General features: G+C 39.1%; 1 protein-coding gene across 6 annotated transcripts in view; it reads right to left on the bottom strand.

The window, feature by feature from the left end:
- The window catches only part of SMPX (small muscle protein X-linked), a 40,833-nt gene that overhangs the window by 18,410 nt on the left and 9,614 nt on the right, over positions 1 to 12,809 (bottom strand). For 4 of the 6 annotated variants that reach the window (XM_068999947.1, XM_068999868.1, XM_068999917.1 and 1 more), the window contains exon 4: positions 9,433 to 9,586. In XM_068999947.1, the coding sequence (XP_068856048.1) occupies positions 9,446 to 9,586 (141 nt within the window). In that variant the 3' untranslated portion in view covers positions 9,433 to 9,445. Of the gene's footprint in view, positions 1 to 740; positions 1,580 to 2,631; positions 4,240 to 9,432; positions 9,587 to 12,809 lie in introns of those variants that run through there. The other 2 variants (XM_068999808.1, XM_068999734.1) reach the window with 2 other exon arrangements.

Raw genomic sequence — 12,809 nt, 5'->3', positions numbered from 1 at the left:
AAACCTGAAGAGACAGATAAATTCAAATATTTTCGGACAAAACCACAAAACCAAGGAAACGGAGAAACTCAAAATTAAAAGGTTTGAGATCCTTCATTAAGTATTTAATGGCAGAGGACATACTCTACCCTGTCTTTAACAATCTTTGGAAAGGATACTGCACTCAAGAGCAGCATGATTTGTAAACACAGAAAAACTGAAGGTGTTCTTTTCTCTGTATTCTGCCTATTTCAGCTAAAATATTTGGTTTCAAGTCTTCAGATATGCATTTTCTTCCATTTCAGTACATACTTTGTGCTGGTTTCATCTTCTATATAAAGGCAGCACATTTCAAAGCTTTGAAACAGCAATATCCAGTTATTGTCATCATCCTTACCTCAGAATAGGAGCAGTTTGGCTTTGGGGGAAGCTTTTTGTCCTCTGCTGTTTCCTCAGTAAAAGCAATTTCGGCGGCCCTGCTCTCCCTTTGTGTACAGCAGCATTTCTGCAGCCACGGCTGCGGAAGGCACTGCCAGGGCAGCGGGCACGGCCCCGCTTCTCCGGGGGTTCATTTGCTGGGAAGCAGGGCAAGCACGACCAGCGCCCTCTCCTTCCCTGAGTGCATTCACGGCCACAGCCATTATTTGCTCCGAGATTGCTTTTCTGTGCCCTGAAAGGCTCTGCGAGTTCACGTAGGAGTAACAGCAATTTTAAGACAAGGTGTGCTCCAAGGCAACAAATGAGAACAAAGACTCAGGAGAGCTAAAAGCTGAAGGACTCAATTTATTTTTTTATCCATTGAATAACTGAATTATTAAATTAAAAGCAATGCTACATCAACTTTACCAAGGTGGGGGAGTAAGTTCTGAACACCAAAACTGAGGGATTTATTATGCTTTTATGGAATCCATGTCTGTACATGAACCTCAGTCATTTGTGGTCAGAAACAAATACAGCCATACTGCTATAACCCGTAAACAGCAGGACAGAAAACCAGGCATTACACTTGTTCCCAAGTTGAAGTAAAGGTTAGTTCAGCTGAGTCCCCTTTCAGCTAGCTACAACCTGCAGCAAATCAAACTTGTAAACTTTTGACCAACACTGAAAGTAAAACTAATACATATTTCTGCAGGAAAATGCTAATTTCTGCTGTGTCATTTGTTTTCTTAATACATGGAAATACAGTGTATTTGAGACCACTATGGCAAATCAAAGGACAATTAGGAGGTTAAAACAGCAGCAGATAGTGACAGCAAAACCCAGCAACACTGGAAGCTTAGTATGTCCTCAGTAGTGTTGCTGATGGGGCAATGGATGTTGGGATCAGTGCCATGGTGAGCTCCACCTACACATGATGTTCTACCCACAGACAGTGAGCTCAAACACTACAAAATGCTATTCTCGGGAGGAATTTGCAAACAAGCGTGAAACACAGGTATCCTTGGCACTAAAAGAGCTACATTTTTCAAAAGAAGGCACACCAGGAGCAATTTGGTGGCTGAAGCAGGTGTAGTCCTGAGTACAAAGCAGGGCTTTTGACACTTGTAGATGGCCTGCTCCTGGACAGGGGTCACAAGGCTCATGCCACATTGAGCCAGTTCTGCAAGAGATGACAAAGTACAGTGACGCAGTAATTTATGTGGGTTTTGAGCACAAGGCTGTGAGAACATAATTAGGTAGTCTTCTATCAAATGAAATGAATAAAAACCATAAAACAAAATGATGAGGCACTAAATTTAGAAGAAAATTCATTTGATTATCACATCAGAGCTGCGATATTTCAGATCATACTGTCAGCTTAATTGGCTAGAATTTATGTAGATTTGACAAAACTATCTGAGCTGTTACTAACGTGGGAAGTCACACTTCATGTATTCCAAAGCAGTTAGCCTTTTCACTCTGACGTAGCACTTGAAAACCTTGTGCTGAACACATTTTGAACTGTATAAAGTTGGAATGACTGGAATTGCTTATTATTTTGTGTTTCCGGTGATGTCTGTCATGACAGTGTCTGATTGCTCCAGGCATACCTAACACTGGCAGGACAGTTCCCAGGGACAGAGAAACAGCATCGCTCTTGTCTCACTGGTAACTCTCTGACAGTGATCAGTATGATCTTGTTCCTGCTCTCCAGCTTCTAATGCAGACAGTTCCCTCATTACAGTTAGTTCTGCATGGATTTATATGTGTATGACTTGGGATAGGTGTCTTTTAAGTCACAGGACCTTCTCCTAAATTCTTCGACCTGCTCACACAGCAAATAACTGAAGTTTTAGGAATTCCTGATACTCTGTTTTGACATTTCCCAGAGGAATACATTTCAGTGGTACTTGTTTGATGCTGTACTTTATGTGCTAACTCTTAAAACATCTAGCACAGATAAGCAAGAAAAAGCCTGTTGACTGTATTCCATCTTCACACTTCACTGATCCCTCCACATCTGTTATCTCCAGGAGGCATCCTGCCTTTCTAAGCTTGTTTTGAGGGATGTCACCCCAGAAATTGCATCTAACTCAGGCAATTGAATGTAAAGTTTAGTTTTTATGAAACTCTGTCATGAACAACACCAATGGAAAGAGAGAGGTTACTTTACAAAAGAGTCTAACAAAAGTTCAGGACCAAGTAATCAACAGAATGACCACAGGGAAGCAGTTATTAAATATCAGTGACATTTTTTTGCTTTAATGAAAATATTCAGCTTTCAAACAAAATTCTTGGACTTTTCTTCCAGAAATGGTTCTCACTTGAGAACGGAGCAGAGATTTGTGGGTGCACATTGCTAGCATTGGAAGTACTTTGCTACTTTAAGGGCATTAATGTTTCAAAGGGAGAGGCTCAATGAAGACATTTCTCCTGTCTGTGTGTAGAGGCCTGTTCGTTTCCACGTCTGCAAACTCTCTTGTGTATGGTGTAGATAGATAAGTAGCATGCTCATCTTCTAGAACTAGGAGAGACTTCTTCAAGTTATTACTTTGTGTTTGTCTCTTCAGTAATAAAAAACAGCTCTGCTTAAATATACAGTTTGGAAATAAAATACTTTCTTTCCCTATATTTTTGTCTTGAAAAAATACAAGCATCTGTTCTTGTAGTTTGCTTTGAAGCAAAATATTTTCTGATTCTTCAGTGTTTGTTTTGAAGTTATTAGTCAGTTTTCTAAACCACAAAGCATAATCTTTTCCTAACTAGTTTATGTAGAATCATTTGTGGTTTATAAGAATATGCCCTGTTCTTTACTTGGGAAAATGAACATCCTAACACATACCTCCAAGCTTTCTTAGGCAATTAGAAAGCAGACTCTCTCCAGTCTGTTCTCCTCTGTCTCTTCCACTATTCAACTAGAGAATAAGAAGGAAATCTCGCCTTGACTTGCAAAGGTCTGAGGAATGGCGTGCTGGGGCTTACCACTGCATTGTGTCGGGGGCTGAGACTCAATTCAGGACGGACAGCAGCAGGCCATGTTAGAGACAATTGTGCTGGGTTTGGCTGGCGTGGAGTTAATTTTCTTCCCAGTGGCTGGTATGGGGCTAAATGTTTGATTTATGCTGATCACAGGGTTGATAATACAGAGATGTTTTTGTTACTGCTGAGCAGGGCTTACACAGAGCCAAGGCCTTTTCTGCTTTTTGTACTGCCATGCTGGTGAGGGGGCTGGGGGTCCATGGGAGGTTGGGAGGAGACACAGCTGGGACAGGTCACCTTAACTGTCCAAAGGGATATTCCAGACCATGTGACATCATCCTCAGTATACAGTGCAGGGAAGGAGTAAGAGAAGATGTTTGGAGTGATGGTGTTGTCTTCCCCAGTCACTGATACGTGCGATGGGACCCTGCTCTCCTGGGATGACTGAACTCCTGCCTGCCCTTGGGAAGCAGTGAATTAATTCCTGGTTTTGCTTTGCTTGTGTGCATGGCCTTTGCTTTACCTATTAAACTGTTTTTATCTCAGCCCACGATTTCTCTCACTTTTATCCTTCCAACTCTCTTCCCTCCAACACTGGTGGGGGAGTGAGCCAGTGCCTGTGTGGTACTTGGTGGCTGGCTGGGGTTAAACAAAACAACTAAATTTTTTCTTCTGATGACAGAAACTCTGGGAAACAAAAACATGAATAACTTTTTTTTCTTGCTTGAGGAGGTAACAGAATTACAAAGGTTCCTCTGATATTAAATTATGTCCTGGATATTCCATTTTTCTCTTTGAAAATAAATTTCTGGCTCTTCTGTTTTAAAGTCTGAAAGCACATCATAAGTAGACTCAAAAAACCTGGAAGGCAAACCAAAAGAACTTTAAATACACTATTAAAAAATCCTATAAGCTTTCAACTACCTAGTTTCTTAGGACAATTTTACAAGAAGAAGGGACCTGAAAAAATTGATGGCTAGCCATGAAATCCTTGAGTGCTGCTGGTCTGGGAGTTATGAATCAAAGACAGCAGGATAGTAGGAAACCATAGATAGAAGAAGACAAGAAGCACTTTGAAATTAACACAGGCCACACAGTGAGTATGTGGGGGGATGTCCAGTCACTGGGCATCACTGAGAAGAGTCTGGCTCTGTCCTCTTGCACTCTGCCTTTAGGTACTTGTGCACACCAAGGAGATCCCCCCATGATCCCTCTGACTGGCAGCAGAGTCCTGCAGAAATTCTTGATGCACATACTCCTTCTTCACCCCACAGTTCCCACTCCAGGAGATCTTATCTCCTGACCTACCTCGGCATCCTCTGGATGCAGGATTCCTTTCTCTCACACAAGTTCTGGCTGCTGGGACTCAAATCAAATGAACACATTTTCCTAAAACTGCAGTGCTCTTTAAAGAGCTCACAGCACGTCAGAGTTACTCTAGTAAAACACTGTTGTGTTTCTGGAGAAAAAAGCAGTAACCTTGCTTGTAACTGTACTGAAGTTTAACTGTACCCCCCTGATCCATGTGAGCACAGGAATGAGATGCAAACACTAAACTGTGTGTCAGAGCAGGACAGCAGGAGAGGTAAATGGCTGCTGTTAACTGAGGTGTAGCTTAAGACCAGTATATAGCAGGAAACTGTAATTAAATCCTCAGCACTCAGTGGGCAAATTTATAGTGTGCATTTTTAGCGTGGGGTAATTGACAAATTTTTTATGTAAATAATTAATAGCAACACCAAGGAACATCTTGTGTATATGGATATAAGAGCTTTATTCCCTAAGGGACTTCTGTTAGGGCTTTTTTCCCCTTTCTGCTCTGCTGACAGGATTTCTCATTTTATGCAGGGCAGAATTCCCTGCATAATGCAAAGGCTAAGCTGCCCTAGGAAGTTTTGACAGTTCTTCAGCCTTCAAAAAACAGTTCCCTTGCTTCTGTAACCTGACAAGAGAACTACCTTCTGCAATCAAACCACCCTCCCCAGCAGAGCTCCAAGTAAAGACAACAGTTTATCTACAAGTACTGCAGCAGATGGTGAGAAACCATCTCATTGACATTGTGATGGGGAACCTGACAATCCCTTTCTCCAAACACAACCAGAACACAGTGCTGGGAGTGCTGCCCCTATGTTTTTTAACTTCAAGACAGTAAATTTCCTTTTTTGCCTTCTGAGAAGTTCTTCTACTAAGAAAGTCTCCTTCAAGAGGAAAGGACTAGACCACTTTAGCTGAAGGTTTAGGTCCTCCAGAACCAAAGTCCAGCATTCAGACTCCATGGCCCTTCATTGTAAAAAGATGTTACACAGCCTTCCACACTTCAGGACACAAAACATGAAGGGATACAGAATGAAGAATGAGCATGAGTTGCAGAAGTAACTGGCTGCCATTATCTATATTCTCTGGTGAAATGCCAGTTTGTGCTCAGGCCCATTTTCAGGTACAATCACCATACTAGTTATCACAGGAGATACCACAACAATCAGCAATATATCTCAGCCACAGCAGGCTTAATTTGTCACAAACTAAATGTTTCCTACCATTACTTATTCAACAGGGCATGTATTTTTAGTGTGTGGTATTTTGTTACTATTTTATTTTGCATATGCTTCACTCCTGTGCATGCAGAAATATGCAGATATGGAGGGAGCGGGAAAAAAATTGTAGATGGAGAAAGGGGAAATAAATCATAACTCACATTGTATATTAAAACTAGCTGCATCTAACACATCATCTACAGGTGTGGAAGAAAAAAATCTTTATGACAAGAGAGTATGCTAACTATCTAATTACAGATGACAGACCAGATCCCATCAGGGGGTGACTACAGGAATATTTTAACTTAGGAGCACTTGATGACCTTCAGTGGATCCAGCTTCATGACATCTCCCTAATTACATTCCTCCCACAAACTGTTACACTCACAGCTATGATCTTAGCAAGTCTATTCATGTTTCCTATTCTGGCGAAGAGCAAGACCAAAGATATTTAACAGGAGTTACTCTAAAGTGCAAATTATGTAGGAATGGGTTTGCAAATAATGAACCAACCTACTGCTTTGCAGCTTTCTTATTTTTGCTGCTGGGTTTGCATGCTGTTAAACTGAGCGAGAAAACGGATCAAAATTAAAACACAATTAATCATGTTAGCAATTTACTGAAACTAACCATGAAATGTGACAATACAGGAGGTAAAGTTGGAAATAACTGCTGTGGATGTAAAAGCTTTGATATTTTTGACATGTTAAAGTGCACTTTTGATATTTTTTATTGTATCATATTATAGGATCACAGAATAATGGAAATTATCCAGAGTATTTGGAGTTATTCTAACTGTTTCAAGTAGGTATTTCCTACAGAGTACCACAAGAAAGACAAAAATAATATCAAAGGGAAATCCCTCAATAGTGAATATCTGAGAAGATTATAGTACTGATGTAGGAGAGAATTAATTTCTGAACTGTGAAAACCAAAGAACACCCTCATCTATCAGTACACACTCTGCACAGGCAAATTCTATTGACCAGTCAGTTCACCACTCTTCTGAGATCATCACATCCAAAGGATGATCTGTAATCCCTTCTTGTAGATGGAGCAAAGTATCAGGCACATGTGAGTGTGAATTTCTTGCCGACTAAGATAATCTTCACAGGATTTGCATGATCAATCATAAAACGGTTCTTTGACTATATCACATTTTATACAAGGCTGCAGGTCACAACTAAAACACCGGAACTGATGAATGTCCTCTTCCAGGGGACAGTCCTTAGATTTAGTATCATTCATGGCTGCTGGATGTGGCATGTGATTAATTTACATTCCAATTTTATGTGGAATTCATGCACGTGCTTGGTTCTGCACATCCAAACCCAAATTCCCGGGCTCCAATGAGTACTGTACCTGCAAGTCTTGTAGAAACTATGTTTTCAGATATGGCCTGTGACTGCACTACTCAAAAACTAGACATCTGTATCACTGTCAGAACCTGATAACCAATACATCAAAAGAAGGACAGAGACAGAAATGACTTCATAATAACCTCACTGCTTTCAAGATGCCCTTTGCTGACCTTTCTGTAGAAAATTTTTCTTTAGAGTGAACATCTGAGCATGCCCTAAATGTTTCTGTCAGATTCTCAGTAAGGTAATTAAAAAAACCTTTTAAATGTTAAAAATAGCAATCCTCAGAGAATAAATATGGGGTTAAATTTATGTTGAAATAGCTCTCAATGTTGAAATGTTGAAAAAGCCTCTTTAAAGGCAAACATTAAAAATTCATATTTCTCTGGGCAGTGCTTTAGTGAAATGAATAAAATGTTTCATTTTACAAAATGTTATTTCCCCCCCCCCCCCCCACCAAGTTTCCTGAAGAGAAAGACTCCACTGCTTCTTTAAAATAGCAGGAACATTATGACACAGCAGGGTAAAAGCAAGAAAAAACTAAATGCTCTTTCCTTCCAAATGGTGTATTTATGCTGTACATAAAAAATAAGTTAATGATGCAGTGTGCACTGGGGCAATTCACTCAAATTATATGCCATTTCTTTTAGGATTCCTGGTCCTTAGCACTTCTGCATTTCCAGAACCCCTTTGTATTGCTTTCTGTTTTCCTCTGTTCTTCATTTATGTTTCTACGCAGTAAATTCCAGATTATTTTCTCCTGCTCAATTTAACTCCTCTGCCTCTCTTCAGGATAAAAAGGATTTATCAGTCAATATGCACAACTAGCAATTCAGGTGACGACTATGTGACACAACTATCTTTTTCTTTCTGTAGCCAGGGTGGGGTTTTTTTTTGTATTGAAACTTCTCTGTACATCTGAGTTTTCATTGTAATTGCCTGATGCATCTTTACTGACTCAGGCTTTTCAAAGGAAATCAGAGGATAATTTCATGGACAGAAATTATCATTAATTTCTTTAAGGTTCAAAACGTAGAACAACAGAGGCTTATGGGTCTTATTTGAAATCAGATGTAAATTATTCTGAAGTTGGCACTGAAGTGCTGAATATTTCCTTTTAAATAAAATGATGATAGAATCATAGAATGGTTTGGGTTGGAAGGGATCTTTAAAGGTCAACTAGTCCAACCCCTCTGCAAAGAGCAGGAACATCTTCCACTAGACCAGGTTGCTCAGAGCCTCATCCAGCCTGATTTTCAATGTTTACAGGTATGTAACATTTACCACCTCTGGACAACCTGGTCCAGTGTTTCATCATCCTCATTGTAAAAAACTTCTTCCTTATATTTAGTCTAATGTCCTCAAGTTTAAAACCATTACTCATTATCCTATGACAACAAGACCTCCTAGAAATTCTGTCTCCATCTTTTCTATAAGCCCTCTTTAGGTACTGAAAGGCCACAGTGAGGTCTACCCAGAGCCTTCTCTTCTCCAGGCTGAACAACCTCGCTCTCTGTCTTTCATAAAGAGATGCTCCTGCCCTCTGATCACCTTTGTGACCCTCCTCTGGATTCACTCCAACAGGTCCATGTCCTTCCTGTGCTGGACTACAGCAAATCCTTGGGTGCCACAAATAGCATTGAGTATGTTTGCGTGATCAAATACATGGAACCATTAGCACGTCAATTTTGAATTACATAAATTAATATCAAATAACTAATGTTCCAAAGGAGCTTTCTAAAATAATTCTGACTTACTTGTCCATAGCTGCAATAAATTTATTTGCACTGTAAAACATTCATTTGTAGTTAGATTGTAAAAGTACAAGTCCTGTATTTTGCAAAACTGGAACTTGTGCTTATGAACAGGTTATTTTAAGGTGGCTTCGATATTCCAAATACACTGAATTCCTAATATGCTGAATAGACTACTTGTTAGGCTGGTTGATGGGTGCCATATATCATTGGATATAGTCTCCAACATGACCAATGTTTGAAATAACAGAAAATCCCAAGGATTATGGCTTCTTATATTTTGTCTTTGAATTAGGGGGTGCAACTCCAGGTCCATTGAAGTAATTGAAAAGCCATCTTTTTACTTAGGTTTCTGGATCAGCCTACTACTCCTAGAGCCATGCAAAGAATCTCTCTTTCACTCACCTGCTTCTTCCAGCTACTGTTCAGCTTTGGGGACATATTTCAGCTCACTCTTTATGTTCTGAATCTCTGACAAGTTGACAGCAGGACCTGGAAGTTTCTTAGCTCCTGGGAGGCGTTTCTTCTCTTTCTCCTCCTCTGTTGAAGCAGGAACATTCTGCACAAAAGGACACAGTGACCTTCCTGCTGCAACAGCAATCTCTTGAACATGAGCATAGATCAGTTATTTGAAAAACAGGAAAGGATGTTTTTATACTAAAGGCAATCCCAGTGGGAACTGGGGTGGAGGCAGGAAGAAATAAGTTATTTTGTTGTTTTTTGTCTAAAATGTCTAAAAACATTCTCAAAAGAATAGAAGATGCTCAGTGTAGAGGAATGTGGATAAGAATGGGTAAGAATTTACAGTGCCAGACCATTAGCAGAAAATAACTGACTGGAGAATTAAAGGCAACTCCAAGTCCTTCATATTTTAGATGACAAAAAGGTAGAACCATTTTTGTCATCTAATTCCTTTGAGAATTTCACAGTTGCCAGACAGTTGGAGAGGAAAACCATTATGCACATCTGCAGCTCTGGGGAAGAGCTATGATAGTAAGTTATGTACCACAAAAACTCCATGAAAGATCAACATGAGTTGAAATTTAACTTTTCATGACCTCAGTTGCAAGACCAGAAGGATTTTTGCCATTTTATGTTTGAATTAGGGTAGTGCTGCATGGCTATTCTGCTGACCCTGTAAGAATACAAGTTAAATAACAGCACTTACACAATAGTGAGCAACTCAGATAATTTCCCAATGGACCAGAGCATTTCAGCCCCTGGTACTTCCTCAGCTGTACTATTGCTTCTAGGTGAGTAGAACAGGTATTTTAGACCATTTCTAGACTGGGTTATGTTTTTCAGGAGTAGATTTCCAGACAGGAGTTTACTGTTGTTCCAGCTTGCTGTGTATCTTATAAAGCTGGCATACATGAGGAATCAAGTACATTTAGAGATTAATTTATATTTTATTGTAAATAATTTCATGAGGAAAATATTTTTTCATTTTCGATGGACTTTTTGGAGTTCAACCACTATTTAGATTTATTAGCCACCCTTTTTGAAAAGCTGTAATAACTGTGAACAGTGAATTCTTAATATTTAACTTCATTTTTTAGATTCCAACATTACTTGTCAAATATTATTGGCCAGTAAACCCCTCTTTTTTTTCTCTGTTGACTAATGGACTACATGCTAATCAGGAAGAAGAGTTTGCAATATCAACTAGCAAACAAACAAGGTATTGTAGAAAACTGACATTTTTTTCCTATCTGATCTTTAAGGACTTTCTTAAGACCACTATACATACAGAAACTGAAGTGATAATTACATTTCTTGGCTTGGTAAACTTGTATTATCTTTTCTCACATTTTAGCCAATACACTATTAATTAATACAAGATAACACTAATAATATATTTTACTATTGTTTTTGCTAGATAATTTCAAATCCCAGCCAGTAATTGAGCCCCAGGTACTGTATGTACTGTCTGATATATATGTCTGATCTAACATCCTGAAACAGTAGCAAAGCACAGCAGGAGAGTGAGTAAACTGATACAGAAGCTGTTTGGAAGGATGCACAAAATTGTATCAGTAGTCAAAGATGCCATGAGCTTGTACTGTTTCCTTTGACAGTTTTCCTAGGTAATCTGAATAATCAGGGCAAACAAGCACTCCCTCAACCCCATAGTTCTTATTAGTACATAGCAGATACTATGTAAAAAATACCATTTCAAGTCATGTGCAATACCATTCCTCTTGTGGAACAAATGGTGCAAGCTTTGCCCATGTTTTGGAGACTTTGTGCTCAGCTTTCTCTTCCAACATCAGGTCTGTGCTATTTATGACTTCACCCCTCCCTATATCACTCACTCCATGTGCAATGCACAGCTGAGATTAGACTATGGCCTTCAGTTTTATGGAAGGAAGCCTGAAGAGTGACTTAGATATACAACAAGGGTTAACAAATACAAGCATGGGAATGCTCTGACTGAAGAAGAGTTATTTTCTGTAATTCCCACCCTCCATTTCTTTTCATGTTAACATGTTTGCTCCACTGATCTTCAAAAATACACATTCCCACCTGACTTCACCACCGCTGTGAGTAAGATCCATATTCCACTCATCTCCTTTGTCAAGGCTTTAAAATACAGTGGAAAATATTACTCACTGTTAGCAAAAGGTGCATTTGTCTAAAACTGCTCTGAAAAATCATGACCTATATGGCAAAACCTAACAAGATGAGACAACTGAAATGACAAGCTCACTGGTAGCATTTGTATTCTAGTCCTGTAACAAGACCTGTTTCTGTAGTGATTACTCCCATTGGTTTGGTTGAGTATTGGCCATAAAACCTGGGCCAAGAACTTCCATGACATCTGTCTTACATATAGTATTCATGTAGCTGAGAAGCAAAGCAACATTCAATTACCCAAACAAATGTAATTATCAGCACCAGTCATTTATTTTAGTTCTCAAACACTACTAGAATTCACACATGCTATATTAGTTTCTGCTTAATAATATGCACTCCTTCACCAGTTTAATTACTGCACAGAGAATATGCTTTGATTTCTTTCCAATGGAAAAAGCCACAATATATGTTCAAGGTCATTTTGTATGTCTGTTTTTTTTAAATCTTAAGAGCTAAGTCAGCCTAGGTTTGATTACTACAGGAAAGTTCTCTGTAAACAGAGCACTGTTTATATCAAAATATGGCAAAAAAAAAAAATCTGACTGAGAGAGAAAATGAAGAATTAGCTCCTACATAGCCTTTCCTACCCTTGGCTGTGAGGAGAATTGGGAGCTCTGGCCCAGCAGGATGAGTTCTCATGTGGGGATTACGAATCCAAAATAAGCAAACTGGCCAGGAAACCAGGAGCACCCATCTTTTTTATCTTGTTTGGAGTATCTCCCACTACCTTTTCTTCCACTGTTGGTTTTACATCTCATTTATTATAAAAGTTAATGATAAATACGATACTTTAATATCATCCAGAAATATGATATCTGTGTTTACTCATAACCTTTGTGATCAATGTTAGTTAAAGTATAAATTGGATTTTAATATTCAAAACTCAGTGCTAAACATTCCCTGTAAAATACAAACATGAAAATGCAGAATTCAGTCTAAAATGGAGTATTTTCACTCCTGGACAGGCAAGTGGGCTCAGAATTTCTGTTTTAACTTGCAAGTGTCTTCACATGCAATTTCTTCTTGTTGATAAACCTTCCAAAAAGCGTTGTGTTTGAAAACCTGTTCCAAAACTGTAAAGCTGTAACAATAAATCACACCACAGGGTGGCAGGTAGCAGCAAAGTCTTCCAAAGCCTTGCTACA

Source organism: Aphelocoma coerulescens, chromosome 1, assembly GCF_041296385.1.
Source record: "Aphelocoma coerulescens isolate FSJ_1873_10779 chromosome 1, UR_Acoe_1.0, whole genome shotgun sequence".
Lineage (NCBI taxonomy): Eukaryota > Metazoa > Chordata > Aves > Passeriformes > Corvidae > Aphelocoma > Aphelocoma coerulescens.
This window is presented reverse-complemented; position numbering and strand designations above follow the sequence as displayed.